The sequence below is a fragment of the Eublepharis macularius genome, chromosome 18, assembly GCF_028583425.1.
Source record: "Eublepharis macularius isolate TG4126 chromosome 18, MPM_Emac_v1.0, whole genome shotgun sequence".
NCBI classification, from domain to species: Eukaryota; Metazoa; Chordata; class Lepidosauria; order Squamata; family Eublepharidae; genus Eublepharis; species Eublepharis macularius.
Window position 1 is genome coordinate 5,183,066 of NC_072807.1, and position 20,650 is coordinate 5,203,715.

At 43.8% G+C, this 20,650-nt stretch overlaps 1 protein-coding gene across 1 annotated transcript in view; it reads right to left on the reverse strand.

Annotated features, from left to right (window-relative positions):
* ADGRL3 (adhesion G protein-coupled receptor L3) overlaps positions 1-20,650 on the reverse strand; it is a 673,348-nt gene that overhangs the window by 96,762 nt on the left and 555,936 nt on the right. The window contains exons 17-18 of the mRNA XM_055002453.1: positions 15,222-15,288; positions 11,985-12,076 (exon numbers count right to left, since the gene is read on the reverse strand). Coding sequence (XP_054858428.1) covers positions 11,985-12,076; positions 15,222-15,288 — 159 coding nt within the window. The remainder of the gene's footprint in view (positions 1-11,984; positions 12,077-15,221; positions 15,289-20,650) is intronic.

Here is a 20,650-nt window from a genome sequence, read left to right on the forward strand (position 1 = left end):
GGAAATTACCCTTGTAGCAAGTGTAAGCTGGTCACCTCACTGGAGGAGGAGATACATGTGTACACACGAAGCAATCTTGAGAGGGCAAGAGGAGGAGGAACAAAAGGTATCTCAGGAAAAGGAAGAGCATCAAACACAGGAAGAGGGAAGTGGAAGGATGTGACCCCACCCCCAGGAGCAGCAGGAAAACCAGGAGACATCTTCAGTCTTTATTGCTAAGCAATTGGTCCAGGATCTCCCCACAGATACTGACTCTGGACTAGTGAACTACTGCCCACAGCTCCCCAGAGTCCAAAGCACGTTTCTTGTGGACAGGAAGTCTCAGGCTTCTGCCCCCCACCTCCAGGGTTGTATTAACCCATGGCCGGGCCCCTAGGCTTTCAGGTATCTCGGGCCCCCTCCAGCACTTCAATCTTTCACCCCTCTACAAGATGGCATTAAAGTAATGTATATAAATATATCTGTAGTATACTTATGAGAGTATATATATGGATAAATATATATGTACACGTATTGCTATGTCGCAGAGTGCAAAGTGCCTTTAAGCATTGGAGCCCTAGGGCATAGGTAACAGTGCCTCAGCAAAAAGAATTGATGGGCCTCTAGTCCCTGCGGAGCCCCTGGGCTTCAGCCTAGTCAGCATTATGAATAATATGGCCCTGCCCCCCTCCCCAATAGGAGATGTGTGGTGGTGATTGGGGACTCCTGACTGAGAGGGACAGAGGTGAAAGTTTGCCAACCACACTTGTTATCTCAAGAGTTATGTTGTCTACCAGGTGCATGCATCCAGGATGCGAAAGAAAGGCTAGATAGATTCATTAAGTCTACGGGTTATTATCCCTTATTTCTCATCTATGTGGATGATATGATTAGAACTTATGATAAGCAGGAAAGGGCATGTATGCAGGGACTCATTAATTTGCAAGTAAGAACACAAATGAAGCACTTGAGGCACATAAGCCATGGGTCTTGACGTCTCTATGCTAATGCACAAAGCAGGGGAAACAAATAAGAGGAATTTGAAGTCTTAGTACAGAAAGGGAACTATGACCTAATAGGCATTACTGAAACCTGATGAGAAGAGACAGACAATTGGAATATTAGGATTGCGAGATACAAGTTTATTAAAAGGAATAGCCTAATAAGGAAGGGGGGAGGAGTAGCATTATATGTCAAGGATGTATACACTTGTGGAGAAATACATGCATCAAGCATGGAATCTGAGCATAGAAAGTCAGTTGAGAGCCTCTGGGTAATTTTGGAGTTTAAGATCTTGGGTAAGGGAAAAACTGAATGTACTCAGACACATAGGTTAGATTTTAGGAAAGCTAATTTTAACAAGCTCAAAGCCATGCTGGGGAGAATCCCACAGTCAGAAAAACTCAGGAAGAAAGGAGTTCAAGATTGGTAGGAGTTTCTTAAAAGTGAAACAGTAAAAAGTCCAGTAGCACCATTGAGAAGAACCAACCTGATTATAGCATAAGTTTCCGAGAACCACAGCTCTCTTCGTCAGATGCATCTTAAAGGTGCTACTGGACTCTTTACTATTTTGAAACTACAGACTAATATGAATAACTACTCTGGGTAAGGGGTAAGGATAAGGCTGAAAACCTATGATCACTTATTTGGAATTAAGCCCCACTGAACAGAATGGAAGTTACTCCTAAGTAAACAAGCACAGCATTTTACCAGGTAGACCTGAAACTTCAGGTCAAACCCTGTGACCCTTCTCCTGTGAAAAATGGGACCCGTCTCTAATTTTTAGCTTAAGGTTTCTTTCTTGATTTCTTAGTTTAGACTGGAATCTCAGCCAAAAAATAATACTGCCTCATTTACCCTGGAGATGCTGATGAATGACAGGTAGCCACTTGCTTGATCCCATTTGAGAGGTCTTGAACTATTAAATAAAAATGATTTAACTAATTAAACTGTTGAGCAAAGTAATTGTTGACTATTAAAATGTAGTTAGATCATGATAGGTAGCTGTGTTTGTCTGTAGCAGTAGAAAAGAGCAAGAGTCCAGTAGGCCAACAAAGGCCAACAAAATTTGTGGTAGGGTAGGAGCTTTCGTCAGTCACAGCTCATTTCTTCAGATTCTTTTCTACTATTAAAATGTGGCTATTACAATATGAGGAGTCACATGAAAGATTTAGGGGTTACAGTGGGCATCAAAGAAGATTTTTCAAGAATGTGATGAAATGGTGCAAAACATCAAGGTGACTGAATCACAGATCAAAAAGGGATCTTTTTGATCTTTGAGAGAGACCATGAAGTTGTCAAGAAGTTGCATTAAAAACTAGTCATATGTAGCACAAACAAGCACATTTCTCCATACAATGTCACACATGCTTAAAACCCATTAACTTTGCAAGTTATAAAATTGGGTTAATTCTGAGATGACCTGGACATAGCTGTGACTTTAAAAAAAACTGTAAAAAAACCCTGCAAAGCAAAATTTTAGCAAAAAAACCACTAAGGTCTGAGGATCCATTGTGCCAGCACTCTGCTCCTGAGGCAAGAGGTTCTTCTGCCAGTGGAAGAGCCTCTTGATTTGTGGAGCTCTCCTAACCTTGGATGAAATAACAACAACAACAACAACAACAACAACAACGGTTGTTGTGGACTTTCCGGACTGTATAGCCGTGGTCTTGGCATTGTAGTTCTGACGTTTCGCCAGCAGCTGTGGCTGGCATCTTCAGAGGTGTAGCACCAAAAGACAGAGATCTCTCAGTGTCACAGTGTGGAAAAGAAGTTGGCAGGTAATTCTTTTCCACACTGTGACACTGAGAGATCTCTGTCTTTTGGTGCTACACCTCTGAAGATGCCAGCCACAGCTGCTGGCGAAACGTCAGGAACTACAACGCCAAGACCACAGCTATACAACCCGGAAAATCCACAACAACCATCGTTCTCCAGCCGTGAAAGCCTTCGACAATACAATAGCAATAACATTCACTTTATCTACCACCCTTCAGGACAACTTAATGCCCACTCAGAGCAGTTTACAAAGTATGTCATTATTATCCCCACAACAGCAATCACCCTGTGAGGTGGGTGGGGCTAAGAGAGCTCCAGAGAGCCATGACTAGCCCAAGGTCACCAGCTGGCTTCAAGCGGAGGAGTGGGGAATCAAACTGGGCTCTCCAGATTAGTCCCACACTCTTAACCACTACACCAAACTGGCCCTCATTCAAGGAGGCATCATTCAAAGAGAGGGCGGCCAGGATACCCATCCCCCTGGCCGTGACCTTGATCTCCCTATCAAAGGCGGGGGAGGGAGAGGGGCATCACTTCCAGTTGCATAACCAGAACTGAAGTCGACACATCACAGGCATGGATTCATGGAATCCTCATGGAATGGATCTGCAGGGTCCAACCCAAATGGCTGAATTGCTCTTTAAAGACTACCAAATGTATTGTGGTATAAGCTGTGATGTATCATATCTGGTAAATGAACTATTATCCTCAACTGATGTTACGTAAATAAATATAGGTGTATATATGCACATACACATACATACAAAGGGGGAATGTAAATAGTGGAACCAAATTGTTTTTGTTTTAGGGCGCCTGTCTGTCCTGAGCCTACCTGGTCACTTCTTCCGGAGAGGGCCTATTTGCAGGGCATCTGGCGCAAGCTGGTGGAGCAGGAGAGCTCAAGGGGGCGCCCCCTGCCGGTGGTGCTGGCCTTGAGATGGTGCAGATGCCTCATGGGCTTCCCTTACTGGCAATAAGCTCTGCTTTGAGTCTTAAAATACAGGGAAATGGGCCAGGTTATGTCTTAGCCCCAAGTTATATCACCGTAGCTTCTGTGCTCTGCTGAGCCTTCACGCTGGGATGCCTTCCAGGCCACAGTGCCGTCCTTAGGGTCCTTTGCTTCCATAGTCTTCAGGAAGCGTTTTCCAGCTCTCTCTCCAGCTCTTTCTCCTGAGCAATGAAGTGGAAGCAGGTTAAGCAGGGCTGTGCTCACCTGTAATCTTCGCTCATCAAGTTCCTCTGTGCAGGCACACACTGGGAGTGGGCACACGCAGGCCTGCCAACCGGCGGCGTTTCCATCACTTCCATAGAGCTCCATCAGAGGGCCACTTCCCCCAGTCATGGCCCTGCATGTTTTCCTGCCTAAACGAGCTCATGACTACCTGGGAGGAAGACCCCTTCCCCTCAGTTCTCTCTTAGCTGCTGTGAAGAGAAGGACTTTGCTTGTGAGTGCCGTTATTTCAAAATCTTATCCACTGTTGTTTGGCTTGATATTTATGGTCTGTCTTTTTACAGTTTGTGATTCAGCTTGATTACTTTTTGGACTTTTTTTTGACCCAGCTTGTTTGACTTCATCTTTTGATCTGTGAGTAGTCCCTCAAACATGTCTCAAAGGGCACTTTCCAGGAAGCGCACTAAATGCGGCACTAAGATGACCCACTCTGATGAGCATGATCTTTGTTTGCTCTGTCTGGGAGAAGGCCATAATGTTGCAGCCTGTAAAGTTTGCCAGCAATTCACCCACAAGACCAGGAACGAGAGTGCCATCCCATCCAGAATAGGGAAGCTACTGCCTCCTCAATCACTTAGACAACCCCAACGACATCTCTGTATTGTCTGAACTGAACTTCTTATGCCACGTGCTAACATCATAGCTCAAAAACTATACAGAAGAGATTAAACAATGACAGATTCCTTCAAAAAAGAATCTTTTGATGAAGAACCTGCAATTTTAGAAAGCAAAGTAAAAGCCTCACTCGAAACAATTGGGGAGAAAAAAACCCACCAGTAAATGGGATATCAATAGAGCTATTTCAAGCTACAGGCAATGAATCCACCAAAATCTTATCAAAAATATGCCAACGGAGATAGGAAGAAAATGGCCCACAGACTGGAAAAGTTCAATCCTTATTCCCATTCTGAAAGAGGTGATGTCAAACTATCAGATCATCACATTAATTTCCCACACGAGCAAAGGATTCTCAAATTTTACAACACGGACTCTTACTTTATATGGAACAAGAAATGCCAGATGTTCAAGCTCAACTCAGAAAAAGGCACTAGAGATCATATGGCAAATTTACAATGGTTACTGAAGTGTACCTAAGAATTTCAGAAGAAAATCAGTTTGTGTTTTACAGATTACAGCAAAGATTGAACATCAAGAAGAGAAAAGTAATGACTACCAAGGAATTACACAATTTTAAGGCTGACAATGAAGAAATTGAAATGGTTAAATTTTTCAATTCCTTGGCCGATTCATCAAACAAATGAGAGACTGCCACCAAGAAATCAGAAGGAGATTGAGACTTGGAAGAACAACCATGAAGGACCTAGAAATGATCTTTACAAGAATGTGATGTTGGGAACTAAGATAAACAATGGTATTCCCCATAGCTATATATCGATGTGAAAATTGTACAGTGAAGAAAACTGACAGGAAGAAAATTGGTTCATTTGAAATGTAGTGCTGGTGGAGAGTTTACAGACTGCCAAAAAGACATATAAGTGGGTTCTAGATCAAAACAAACCTGAATTCTCCCTAGAAGCTAAAATGACTAAACTGAGGCTATCGTACTGAGGCTATCTCACATCATGAGAAGACCAAAATAATGCTAAAAAAGGTGAAGGCAGCAGGAAAATAAGAAGACCCCTAATGAGATGGCTTAACTCAATAAAGGAAGCTACGGCATCCAGTTTGCAAGTACTGAGCAAGGCTGTCAATGACAGGACATTTTAGAGGCCATTCGTTCGTACAGTTGCCATTAGTTGGAAGTGATTTGCGGCACACTACACAGCTGGCTATATATATGAAGTAAACAACAGAAGCACATTCAATTATTGCTTCTTAGGGTGTTCAGCAAGGTCTAGATTAAAGATGAATCAAATTATATAGTACTAGCAAAAAAAGCCCGTTGTGGGAAAAAATACAACAGGCTCTAGAAAGGGGAGGGTGGACAGGTGGGCATTCTCTCCTCTTCTGTCACTGATCCCAGCCAGATGAAGGCAGGGGGGTGGGCATGGACACCTGCTCTGTGCCTGATCCAGGCCAGGTGAAGGTGGGCGGGCATTGCCTCATGCTCCGCTCCTGATTCCAGCCAGGTGAAGTGGGCGGGCATTGCCACCTACTCCATGCCTGATCCTGGCCGGGTGAAGCGGGAGTGGGCATTGCCATCCGCTCTGCTCCTGACCCCGGCAAGGTGAAGGGGGGGTGGCCATTTCTTCCTGCTCCACAGTTGATCTGAGCCAGGTGAAGGAGGAGTGGGCATTGCCGACTGGTCCATGGCTGGTCTGTGTGAAGGAGGGCAGGAATTGCTGCCTGTTCTGTGCCTGTTCCCAGCTGGGTGAAGTGGAGGTGTGCTGTCCCTCCTGCTCTGCACCTAATGCCAGCCAAATGAAGGCGGGGGGGGGAGCGTGCATTGCTGCCTGCTCTGCTCCTGATCCCAGCTGGGTGAAGGGGGTGGGCATTGCCACCTGCTCTGCTACTGATCCCGGCCGGCTGATGGCAGGAGGTGGGCATTACCACTTGCTCTGCGCTTGATCCCGGCCACATGAAGAAGGAGAGGGCATTGCCTCCTCCTCCGTGCCTGATTCCAGCCAGGAAAGTAGGGACGGGCATTGCTACCTGCTTCGTGGCTGATCATGGCTGGGTGAAGGAGGGAGGGCATTGCCACCTACTCTGCTCTTATTCCTGGCTGGGTGAAGGGTGTGTGTGGACATTTCCACCTGCTCTGCTCCTGTTCCCAGCTGGTTGAAGGGAGGTGGGCATTGCCACCTGCTCTGCTCCTGATCCCGGCTGGGTAAAGGTGGGGGGGCAGGCATTGCCACCTGCTCCACTCTTGATCCCAGCTGGGTGAAGGGGGGGAAGACATTTCCACCTGATCCACTCCTGATCCCAGCTGGTTGAAAGTGGGGGGGCACTGCCACCTGCTCTGCCCCTGATCCCAGATGGCTGAAGGCGGGGGTGGGCATTACCATCTGCTCCGCTCCTGATCCCAGCTGGGTAAAGAGCGGGTGGGCACTGCCACCTGCTCCGCTCCTGATCCCAGCTGGGATCAAGTTATGGAGACTGCCTACCATGACATTTACTGCTTTCTCATGTCTTTTTTAACCAAGTGATATTTTTATGTCAGGTTAAGTGATTTACACTGAGATGTTATGACAGTAGCAGTATTAACTGTAAAACAATTAATTCATGGTTTCCGCAACTGAACAGATTATCTAAATTTCAGTTTATTAAAATAGATTGATACATTCATGGTGCATGCTTAAAAATATCTTTCCTAAATCCAGAATGTAAAAATAAGTCAAAAATAAATAACACGCATTTTCTTCTGCTTAGAAAAGGAGGGGGGGGGGCAGTTGCGTCCTGGTTGTCAGGGACCGACCGGAATGCCTGCTTCTATTCTAGGCATTACTTCTGGTTAATCATAAAACTGTTAATTTCAGTCCAAAAAATGTGGCAACGGTTTCTTATAGCCTGTTTATTTATTGAATTCTTCTCCCACTCTTTCTCCAAGGAGCTTTTTTTACAGATGACTGTAATAATCATTAAAAACAAAGCAGCAAAAAAGAAGGCAGGGGTATAAAAACAGCATAAAAGAACATTAGCCGGCCTAAAAAAAATCTATTTACAAAACTGTCCACAGACTAAAAGCAGACCACAAAAACAGGTAAGGAAGACAAAACTGCCTTAGTTAAAATCCTGGGTAAAACGTAATTTTTTGGCCTGGCAACTAAGACAGAGTAGGGAAGGTGCCAGGTGAGCCTAAAGGGGAGGTATTGCCACTGAAGAGGACCCATTTCTGGTTGTCCTCTGCTTCGCCTTTGCAGATGGGGGTACAGGGAAGAGGAATTAGGAAGATCTTCCAGTGGGTTGGACGGTATGGGAGGAGGCAATCCTTCAAGTACCTCTGCCACGAGCTGTTCAGGGCCTGAAAGGTAAAAACCAGCCCTCTGAGTAACATCCAGAAACAGGTGGGCAACCGGGACACCTCTTCAGCATCTCCTGGATATGGGCTTCTCTGCTAGATAACAACTGCCTTGCCTTCAGCCTTCTCTTTGAAGATTATTGCCCAAGTCATGCCTGGGTAGCTGTAGTTTCAAGGACCTCTGTCAGTGTGGCCTTCTGCCAGGGCTTGGCATGACTGCATTGTCTTGGTCAATACTCCATGCAGAGGTGATATGGGCAACTGTATTTAATTTTGCTGAATTTCTTTGCCGTTGTTATTGCTGGTCAAATGTTTCTCCAAGGCCTTCTCTGTCAGCTTCTACAAAGTCCATCCTGTTGTATGTTCTGCCACAGATTGATGACTGAGCACATATGTTGCAGGCAGAGAATCCAAGGTCCAGCACCTCCAGGCAGAAGACCTGATAGTTGAGCAGGGAAAGGCCTCTGCCCTACAGCCTTGGCGGGCTGAGGTCAACCAATCTTTAGACTCAGAAGCACCTTCATATATGTTGATGCAATTTGCTTATGAAGCCACCAATAAGAGGCAGACATAAAAAGATATTACACTTTTAAAAATCCAAACTCAGTCCTCTAGTGCTTATGCATTTTAATAGTTATGATAAAAGACTGAATATACATACATTTGTCAAAGCCTGACAATTTGAAAGAATGACATGGTAGACTGGACCCTGAGAAGATGAAATTGATGACAGGTGGCAGGCTCAGGCAGCAGGTCTCTTGCTTAGGGCACATGAGGAGAAGGGGTTCAGTCACGACCCGGCCACTGCCCTTTCCATGACTGGGAGGGTCTGAATGCTACACCAGCAGGTTAGGACATATGCGTGTGCGCGTGTATTTCAGATCTGGTTTTTAACTTGTTTTATGAAATGTTTTTATACTGCTGTGTTTTTAGTTGTTAGCTGCCTTGTTGCTCCTGATGGGGATGAAAGGCAGGATATAAATCTTTTAAAAGGAATAACTAAATAAATGAAATAAACACTTCGGGCAAGTTCAGGTTTGATCAGTGAAGATAAAGCCAAGAAACAAATGGAGAGAACAAAACCTTTGTTATAAGATTGCTTTAAAAAAATAGCAAGCAGGAAAGCAGAGCAAATGGTTATAAATAATGAAACAATATGGAGCAAAGATAATATTTAAAGCTAGTTGTGAGACAAAGTCTGAATATTTAAATTGGGCCAAGATCATCCACAGCTACCAAATGAACAGCTGTGAGGATACTCACTAAGGAAACTAGCTTGTTTGGATTCAAAAGAAATAATCTGATGTCCAATGAGATGAGATGTTGAATGTTTCCCCCATCTGGACTCATGCTTAACGTGCTACCTGACACTTATCTTTAAAACAAGGTGTGTGCGGAGGATGCAAAAAGACTCCGGAGCACATGCGGAGACAGGAAGAGGGTTACCATTCCCTCCCTTCCACCCCACGTGCTTTCGTTAGCTGAAAAGGGCTGTGGGGAGGGCGGCTATTTGTCTTACTGCTGGTCCCACATGTCTGCCCAACACAACTCGTGTTGAATGGATTGTCTAATCAGGGCCATTTCCAGATGGCTTACCTGCACCTGGAACGTCGCGCCACGTTGCAGGGAAAACACGAAATATCGCGTTTTCTCGCGCGAGTTTTGCGCAACGTCGTGCAACGTTGCGCAAAATGCGACATCGCGCAAAACTCGTGCGAGAAAACGCGAGAAAACGTTTCCCCCGCAACGTGGCGCGATGTTCCGGGTGCAGGTAAGCCATCTGGAAACGGCCCAGATGCTTGCTTGTCTACTAAATTCTTCTATGGATCAAAACTTCAACTTACTAATTCACACCTTTTAAATTTGAAACTACTGTACCAAGTTTTGGGGGAACCACTCCTCTCAGAGATTTTCTATGGTACCAAGGTTTGGGGGACAAAAACTTCTACAGCCACAGCTAAAACTGTACATAATCTATGGTATTTACCGCATTCAAAGTCCCATTATTCTTCCTTTTCAGAGTAATCACTCCTTTTCCTGCACAGCCCCAAGAAAAAAGAATCTGCAAGACTACAAGAATCTGCACTTTGCAGGTTATGGGACAAGGACAAGCCAAAGTTATTCTATCATTTCTAACATGGCTGAAGGAGACCATTCAGCACCCACAATGAGCTCTGAGATCCACCCTTGATGTCATCTTTGCAGCTGGATTGGACTGAAAGAGCATGGTAAGAATTTTCCAGAGTTCATCTGTTTGAGGTGAAGCAGGAATTCTCAGTTTGGTTTCATGTCACAGTTAATCTGGCACACAGCTGGGCACTTGTAATGGTTTTAGAATGACTTGATTAAATTGTGTGTAATGGGAATGGGATGCTCTTAAATTATTACCATCTCTGGCCTTGTCATGCATGAATTCCCTTTACAGTTTTAGTGGTAACCCTTGTTTTGACATCTGAACAGGCATATTCTGGTAAGCACTTAGTCTCCAAGCAAGTATCAGAAATCTATGTCAAACCATGGTTTCTCACTCTGGTTTGGAAGGAAAGCACCAACAGTTTCCTTGCCAATTCAAAACCATGGGAAATGATGGTTAGCGCTAAACAGAAACCGGAGAGAGAGGAGCTGAGAGTAGCATGAAAAGAGTATGGAGAAAAGAAGCTTCCACTTTTTTCCTACTCCTCCAAGCCATGGTTTGGAGGATTATCTCAAGTAAGCTACAGTCATACTTAATTCCAGCTTCCATATTGCACATCTTGGGCATAAAATTTAATCTATAAATACCATGACAGTAAACTATTAAAGTCTCCCTTCTCTTAATTTTAATTCACAGAAAAAGACTTCTTCTGATAGAGAAAAGTTTTTCTTTGTCAGATCAAGTCTTTCTCTTTTGGAGGAAGAGTTGGTGGATTGGAGTCATAGAATCCAACCCAATGACCGTCCAATCCAGTCTAAAGATTGTTCTGTCCTAGAGCAGAAGCCCCTCAAGCATGAAAAGCAGAGTGCAGGATATTACATCATACAAAGCTTGGTCAGCCTTTACTCTCACTTCTTTGAAAAAAAAGCCTTGTATAAGTATTCTAATCGAGCAGTCATAGATGACTCCTATGACCAAGAACCTACAACTTTCACTTTCAAGGATTTGTTTCTACTTTCAGTATCAGCGTGGTATAGTTTACACTGCAGAAAGATACAGAAACTTTGTGCCAGGATGGACTGGGACATTAAGGCTGTTTCCACATGTCCTTAAAGGGTTGGCTCACTCATTGAACGATGACAGCTTTTGTCCTTGACTCCAGACATCTCCGTTTTCAAAACTGTTGCAGGCTGTTCGGCTTCCGTTTTTTTGGTGCCTTTTCTGGGACTGCGGGAAAGTGTGGTCCCAGAAAAGGCACTGAAAAAACAGAAGCCAAACAGTCAGCAACTGTTTTCAAAATGGAGACATCTGGAGTCATGGGGAAAAGCTGCCAGCATTCAGTGAGTGGGCCGTCCCTTTAAGGACATGCGGAAATAACCTAAAATAGCCCTGCAGCAAGCTCAGTTAAGTGGCAATGATGCCACCAACGTAAAGGCCACTTGACTGTACTGGCTAAGTGCTGTAATTAATCTGGATCTGAATCTGACTGAGTTTGCTCCTTGCTGCCAGTAGGCCTCCAGGAACCTTCCTGATAAGCTAAAGAGCCAGTTTTTTTAAAAAAAAACACTAAATGCTTAATATGTCCTTTTTGGGCGCTGACTCTTTAAGTCTCATTCCACCTTCTACATTTTCTTAAATACACTTTCATATAGAAAAAAAGATGGGGAGGGCTGCATGAGAATGATGTCTCCCTTTGAAACTGCTTTGACCATCTGGTTGTTCATTCATTTGCAGCTGACAGTCAGGTGAGACCTCTCTACAGAAAAAAGCAGTTCCCATCCCATGCAGCAGTTTTAGAGTCTGAAGAGTAACTTGTTAAAACTACCAGGTCACAAGCAGATGAAGACAATGCAGTCCTGCTCTTTTTGCCATAAAGGAACCACAGTACAGACCATGCAAAGAATTGGAATCAGTTAAATAGAGGGGAAAAAATAATCACTTACTTGATATTGTCGAGGCACCCAGATTCAGGTTTCAATATGGCCGTATGATGGAACATTTTGTAAAGAGCAATCCCAAGGAAGATTACATTAAGCTGGAATTTTTAAGAAAGGAGAGAGTTACACAGCAAATTACGGGAAAGAGGAAAGGACCAGCCTAAGGCCAAGTCCTTACCAAGTGGATATACCACTTCAAACTGCAGGTGAAGCCTCATATTCTAGATTGCTTCTCCATACAATATTTTTCATCCACACAGAACATTAGATGTCTAGGGACAGGGTTTTATCCTAGTGCTCTTCTGGGCATGGTAGTTTTCTATGTGCAAGTAGCAGCATTATGAAATCGGGATAGCCTCTGCTTGCAATCAGAGTAGGGTAGAGACATCTCAAGTGCAAGCTTACTGCTTCCGTGAGAACCAGTTCTTCACTGAAAACAAAACGTGGTGTGAAATTAGGTCTTGCTCCTTTATAGAATTGTTACAAAGAGAATCACCTGGCAAGGAAGATTATAGAAAAGAATCTACAGAAGGACACAGAGCTGTTGTGTCAGATATGCTGGTTTTAACAAGGGCTTTTATAGAAAAACAGATGTTTAAAAATCTGACATGTTGCTTTTTTGGGTCTCTGTGGTGTGTTATTTAATTCTGACTCTTCAGGCACAGCAGTGACACTGGTGTGCAAGACTCGGTGTGGTTGTTTTCAAAGGCAGCCGAATAGGATATACAGGAAGGACAGCAATTGTTAAAAAATCCACACTGTGATGGTTAGACAAAGGGCAGCCTTTTACGCTCAGTAAAGATACAAAAATACTCAATAGCAAGAGATGGAGGAAGGTTTCCATTATTGAAAGCGAGTTCTCCATGAGCCAGACACAAAACAGAGCCATCACAACAGTGCCCTGGTTTTCATTCATTTACTAAGACCGCGTCTGGAGGTGACTGGCAATTTCTTGTTAGTCAAACAAGGCGTTTGTACAGGCCGCTAAGATCAGGGAGGAAAACTGCTTGGGTCTTCACCAGAATAAGGACAGGGCACAGGTTTATGAATGCCCAGGTTCATAAGGACACTTGTCAAGAGGAAAACCTGGACCTTCTTTGGGATAAAGCTTACTCCCAAGGTGCACTGGCAGAGCATCATTAGTACACACTGGTGCCTTTGCATGGCCCAATTAATGACATGAACCCCCAATCACACCACTAACACATCATGCCGTCTTTTTTCTTTGCACCTGGGAGCAGGGCTGACCCTTCCCAGCAAGCAGATCAGGCAGAGATCAATGGATTTCTCCAATCGAATTGGAAACCAAGGAGTGCCTATTACTTTAGTATATGAGTCTCCAAGCTCTGCATCCAAACTCTGTCTTGAACCTCAAACCTAACTCTCATTGGAGTAACCAGGTTTTTTGGGGGGAGGGGCATGGGCACTGGCCCGTCCACCAAAGGAGCTATACATCCCATGTTGTTGCTGCTGTTTTTGAGGGACAATGCAGCATAAAGTGCTTTTTGGTACGTTACTGTCTTAAGCAGTCATGGCCAGGCATGCTTTTTCAGGAGAGGTACCACAACTTCTAACTCTCCCAGAAGAGCTTTATGCCGCTGAATTCCCCATTAAGACCAGTGGACATATTCTCTACCAGGATCAGGTTATTTAGGCAGCATAAGACCACTGATATCCATCTGAGTAGGGCTGGGAGGGGTGGAGAACAGAAGGAGGCACAGAATCCCAAAGCTTTTAAACCTGCAGCATTTAATGCCAAAACCAAACAAAAATACTGGCTTCCACTTCAGGTCTGATGGAAAGGTTTGGTCGCTCAGGCTAGAGGGGCTTATCAGTAATGTGTCACATCTTCCCACTAAAGCATTTCAGAGGCAAAAAGTGGGCTTTCAAAACGCATGATTAGCTAAGAAGTTGCTATTGCTTGGGCACCATTTTTACAGCTTCCATTTTCCAACCGATTATGCTAATACGTAATGATTGTTATCTAATCAGTGACTATGTTGTTAAGATGATGACAGCGCCACTTAGCCAATCGATCTGGCTTCCTAACAAACGAGAGCAAGGCAAGTCCTCCCTCCATCCTCAATGGATGTGTGTATGGGAGGGGGAGAAGTTGGAATGAGTCCTCCCCTGTTGAAGTAACTCGAGCTCTTTTGTTTGTGACTTCCTTGCACGGTATTTCATGTGACTAGTTATGTGAGCGTGTTGGTGGAGATTCACAATGTTCATGCTGTTGAAAGTAACACTGAGTGGGTAAATGGCACCTGCATTGGGAGGCAGACGTGGATGAGGCTCATATTTATGGAATTATTTTGGGTGGAACGGCAATCCACCTCCATCTTCATTCTGCCGCAACTAAAAGAGGAGAGAAGAGGCGGCATCCACTGGGGGCACACCTGTCTGGGATAAACTCATGGCTTTGCTCGTCAGCCATCTGGTAGAGAGCAATCTGAAATTCCAAAGTTTTTTGTTCCTATCCAAGATCATTTGGATTTTACTAAGATTCAAGAAGCCAGCACATGTCAAAGAAATATACTGATAGGCACCATAGCTCCTGTAAAAAAATTTCACAGCTATATGGAGATTTCCCTACGAGGCTAAGGAATTTTGACTCAAAAACAAGATCTCAGCATTAAAGGGAAACAACATCTGTCTTGGCTTCAGATTTATTGTCAGCATCTGCTGGCTAAATAAACTATGCCAACTGCTTTGTCATGTGCCAGTTTCTCAAAATCTCAAACATTGTTGTCCCTTCTTCTACTCAACACCTCCCCCTACACAGAAACCTTGTGGTATACTTGGAGTCAATGGTGTAGGCTCCCAAGACAGGATTGATATATATGGTGGAGACACTGATAAGATTTGTTGGCTTTGCTAGGAATCATCTCTTCAGCTTCTGAAGTGGGAAATTGACTGAGATTCTAATCTAACATTTTTCCTATGTAAAAAAACACTTGTGGAGGAACACAAGTGATGTGTTCACATCATGCTGCAAATTCTGCATGTCCTGTAGCTATGAATAGGAAGGCAGAATCCTGCCTCTTTGGCAGGATGGAAGCCGTAAAAGGAAACCTATGATACCATCAGTTCTGTGGGGATTAGCATTCAAATGTAACGTTTGTCATAGGTATCCTTGCACGGCTGTGGGCATGGCCCTTCCCAAATTAACCTGAAGACAGACAAGATTATATAGGTGAATTTCAAGCTAGGCTTCTGGACCTCAAAAAGACAGGAAACTCTTACCATAATTATCAAGGTTGCAGGTCCAATAAAGCTCCAGATGAAGTAGGTGTCAAGTCGAAGCCAACATCTGTAATGGGAAGGCAGGAAAAGATGGGATTCAGAATCTGTGCATGGGGCATATATCAACAGCGAGCAAGTGACGAAGAGAAATGGGAGCTGTGTAAGATTCCACTAGGAGGCAGGAATTATTACATGGCTTGTTCATTTAAAAGCTGACTTATATGCCTGGTTTCTGACAGCGCTATTGATGGAGTAAGATAATTACCTCGGGAGGAAGCCGTAGAAAATAGCACAGAGTCTACTTGTTAAAGCTTTCGGTTTCTGTCATAGAAAATCTTTATAAAAAGTCCTAAAACATCCACTCAACCAAGCTGCTGTCCAACCAGACTGCCAACCTCCATTGCAGATCTTCTATTAAGAAGATTGGAACAAACAAGCAAAAAGGAAATGAATTTGGATATAGAAGACTGAACTGATATTACATTCAAGAAGTTTCTTCCCATGGAGGAATGTGTTGTTTTCATGAATATTTCTAGAAGTGCAACTGACCTTTACGATCAAGCTAAGTGATTCATGACCCAACCTAAATTATTAATCACTTAATTTTGCCTGTATTTAATATACTCCAATGGTTAACAGCCTTGGGAAATTACATTTCCATTTCATGTTCATTTGATGACAAAATGGACTTGAATAGTTACGAGACAGATGGACATAAATTCTGTGAAAATTGCATATGGTCTTTAAATTAACACCTTTTCTTGTTGGTGGTTTTGTGTTAAGGCTGCAGACCGGCAAGAAGATTTAATACCTGCTGCCCAAAGAAATGTGAAAATACTTTTTCTTTGAAATTATAGAATGTGCTTGGATATTAAATCCCAGGGGGACAGCCTTAGATGGTTTCTCACTCAGATCTCTCTTTTGGAGATAATGGATCTTGAACAAGAGAAGAAGACTTTCTCTCTAACCATACTCAGTTCCAATTTACTCAAGACGAAAATAAGGGGGAATGTATGGTTTGTGTCTCTCTGTGTGTACTGCTTGAATCTTGAACATTAATTTATTAATAAGATTTATTTGCTACCTCTTCAGAGACCTGCTCAAAGCAGGTACTAATAAAAAGCAAGCAGAAGCACGACACAGAACCAAGAAAACAACATGAACCCCACCAGCAAAGAGCCATACAATCATGCAATCTTAAAAATCAACATCCAGTAAAAGTAGCATAAAATGTAACAAACAAGTATAAAAACAGCATAAACGCAACATAAGAACATAATATAAGAACAGTCTTGCTGGATCTGGCCCGTAATCTATCTAGTTCAACATCCTATCTCACACACTGTCCAACCAGTTAGTCTAGTAGGCCAACAGCAGGGCATAAAGGCCAAGGCCTTCCCTGATGTTGCCTGCTAGCACTGGCATTCCAAGGTTTACTGCTCCTGAATATAGAGCTATTAGTTATCATGACTATCCTCCATGAATTTATTCAGTTCCCAAGGCATCTATACTAGCTATCACAATATCCTCTAGCATTGAATTCCCTATTTTAATCACTCGCAGATTAAAAAAAGTATTTCCTTTTTGTCTAAACTGAATCTATTCCCCATCAACTTTACTGGATGCCCTCAAGTCCTTATTTTGGGAGAAGTTATGCTCCATGCATAATTTTATAAACATCAATTGTATCCCTCCTCACTCATCTTCTTTTCTTTAAAGAAAAGGTGCTCCAACATCTTGATCCCCTTGGTCGCCCTCTTCTGAATTTTTTCCAGCTCTGCAATGTCCTTTTTGAGATACAGCGACTAAAACTACATACAGTATTCCAAAAGGAGCCACCATAGATCTACACCATGGCTTTATGGTATTGTCTCTTGCCTCTTGCACTACTTTCAAGCTCAGCTCCCCCGGCAGAAGTCCCTGTTTGAAAGCACTAACTGCACGCACGAGAGAAACCTGTGAGCTAAACGATCCCAAACACAAGACATAAAAGTAGACTATAAAAGAACAAGAGAGACCCCTGAAAAGGAAAGCATAAAACTTTGGTTAAGAGCCTGAGTGAACACCAGCGTTTTTGCTTAGGGACTAAATGGCAGCAGGTAGATGTCAGGTGAGTCTCGGGGGGGGGGGGGAGATTCCAAAGGAGAGGCACCACCACTGACAAGAGTCCTGTCTACAGTTGTCATCTATTATTACAAAAATATAAGGCAGGCTTAGCATTAATCCTGCAGTATGATATATGTTAATGCTGCGTTGAATTTTTGACACGATCGACTTTTCACATGGAAGTTACCATTTCTAAAGAGGCGAAAAGATCTTTTAAGAAAAACGTTCCCCTCACCTTTTTCTGTGCCCCTGCTCCTTTTCCCAGCCTTCTTACACAACTAAGGCACAGAAAAATACTCCTTTAAAGTCTGTAGCTAACACAAATGCTAGCAGACATTAAAGCCCTATTTAGGGCCCACTGCTGGCCACTGATATGCATAAATATGTCAGGCCCAATTGTTTACATTTTGTTTCAGCTCTGTATTTGGATTTATGCTTGTTTTTAAATTTCTACACTCTATACCCTATTATATTGTTTACTGAATGTTCCCAGCCATCGATTGTATTGTCTTACACTGTGTAATCCACCCTGAGTCTCAGTGAGAAAGGCAGACTATAAATAACACACATAAACTCCGTCCTGAGATCAGCGATTCTTAACAGGAACCATATTCCTCTCCCCAGAGATCTACAAATCGTTAACATCAGATGGTAAATGGGAGACATTAAATTTTAGGTAGCCCCTTAGCCCAACTCATAATAGCTTTTCACAGCCTCAAGAGAAGAATAGTTTTGTACTGCTTCACCCAGCCCTGAGGACAAAGCCCTGGAGTTCTTCTGTAGGCCTTGAAAAAAGTGGTGATCAATAAACAGGAATCGAACCTCCTACATTAATCTAGCGAACAGGAGTGTTACTGAAGGGATTCTGAGACCTCCATGCCCTTTACACATGTCATAAATAGAACTGTACAAATCATGCTGATGTTAGGCGTGCTGGTTTTGTTCTAATTTTGGACTTGTGGCTTTAGGCATTTGAGGATAACAGCACATGTTGGTAGGTGGTAGCAAATTAAATGTTAAAAACCACTGACCTAGATTTTGTTAAACACACAGACACACAGAGAAAAACCTTATATGAACATTGGCCGTTTTCACACGGCTTACCGGCTACGGAACATTGCGCCGAGCTCCCGGAACGACAGCGTCTTCCTGGATCGATTTCGCGCAAGAAATCACGCCAGGAAGACGCTGTTGTTCCGGGAGCTCGGCACAATGTACTGTGGCCGGTAAACCATGTGAAAAACGGCCATTCAGTCTTTCAAATGCTCCCTGAAAAAAATCCCCCCAAACAGGAAAATGATAGAGAAGGCAAAAATGTTCACAACACTCAGCATTTGTGTTCAGCTTTGCCCTAGTACAGGCTTTACATCTGAAAGGTATCACTCCATAGCATTCTTGATATCTTGAGACAAGATTGCATTTCCAATATTTAATACATGTCCTATGGAGGTAATAGTTGAAAGAGCAATAATAAAATGCTTGCCAGAAAAACAACTTTTCTGATTGTTTTAGGAGCCTCTCTACCAGTCTCTGTATCATATATGCCTCCTGCATATTTGCCATGAATGTGTATGGGCTCTGCCTCTGGTCTCTGAGAGTATGGGAAGTTCTTTATTGCGGCAATGCCAGCAGGTTATCTCGCAAATGTTTCCTTTCTCTTTCTCGCTCCGCTGAGCCAGTGTCCTTGACTGCCAGCTGAAACTGGCTCGAAATGTATCCTTCTTGAGAACCAAAGATAAGTTTATCTTTCTCACTGTCTACTCTAAAACAATCTCCCCCCCCCCCCCGCATTAACGGTCCTCTTTCACAAGGCAGGAAGATTCCCTATAACTAACATTGCTAGCCCCACATATGTCACTTCCAATTTCCACTAAGCACTTTGTACTGAATGGATCTCTAATAAAGTTACTTCAACTGGAACACCTGTGTGTTAACTGTGGAGAACTTGGGGATCTAACTGCCAGGGACTGACATTTTGGCAGAAGTCCCTTTTTCTCCTCTGGACCCAAAATCTTGAAGTTGAGCTACCAGTGTTATGCTGTACGAGACCGACCAAGGAACTGTGGAGCCCCCCCAGAGGGACAGTTACTCAACCTAGAATCAGACTAGACCTATGGAAATGGGGCGACCGGAGGAACCCCGGCTGAATTAGCGCCCAGCCTCAGCATCACTGGCTGAGAGCTCAGGGCGATCCCGGAGAGGAGGATGGATTACAGGAACCATCCAGTAACCACCCCAAGGGAATGGGCGCCCCAGATGTCGACCTGCCAGCAGACTCGGGAAGAGTTCCTGGAAAAACTGGACAAATGCCTTAGGGAGAATGCAAGTGGAAATAAAGGGACCCTAGGCGACCCTGTGTGACCTTGAGAGCAGACTGGTGTGGAGGAGGCTCAGCAAACCTGGAAGGAGGAGATCGGGCATCGGCTTCACTCCGCCAGTCTCGGGACGTTGGAGACGGATGCCTACTATCGAGCAAGGGAGGTGAACTGGGAGGAAGTATGGCCGAATCCCCACATATATAAAATGCTTATTGAGCATTTTATTGTACTCTGCTCTGAGCCCATTCGTGGGGTGGGCAGGCTAAAAATTGAACTAATAAATAAAATAAATAAATGATAAGGATGGCCGCTACTAGCTGCATCTTTGAAAGCCCACCAGGATGGAAACAAATGCCATCAGTGCAATGAAAGAAAGGGGGGGGAGGCAGACCAGGTGCACTCTCAACAGGAAAGGAAGGGTAACTGCAGCTGGGGGTTGGTCCCAGAATTTTTATCAACTTCATTTGTAATCGTGTGTTTGTTAGTGGGGGTTTGATTTTGAGTTAGACCATAGTGTGAGAGCAATGGAGATTAAGCCTCCCTGCACCAGAGTAGATAAAAGGATGATTTGATAGTGGTGCTGATTAAGCCATACAAAAGATTCTAGGTTAACAAACAGTCTCTCTACACAAGACATCTGACACATGAAGAAGATGTGTCGGGAGATAAAGTGGTAGTTGGGAAGGGTAGTTTAAACAGACAGAGCCTGCAGCAGGGCCAAGACTTTGCTATACGCTAGAACTGTGTGAAGGGGCTGTGACATGCCAGAAGGGAAACTTCAGCCCACTGTAACCTCTCCAGGGCCAAGCTTGGCTCTGGGAGGCAGCTCCAGCCCATTTCTACTCCTCTCTACCCTCTGGTTGTGATCCCACACAGTTTTAGACTGGAGAAGTGAAACTGAAAGAGCCTTTGGGGAGGCTTAGATTAAATTAACAAACCCTCTGAAAAGTGATCTCTGCCGACTCTGTCTTTTTAAACTGTGCTTCCCAGCTAACATTGCGTCTC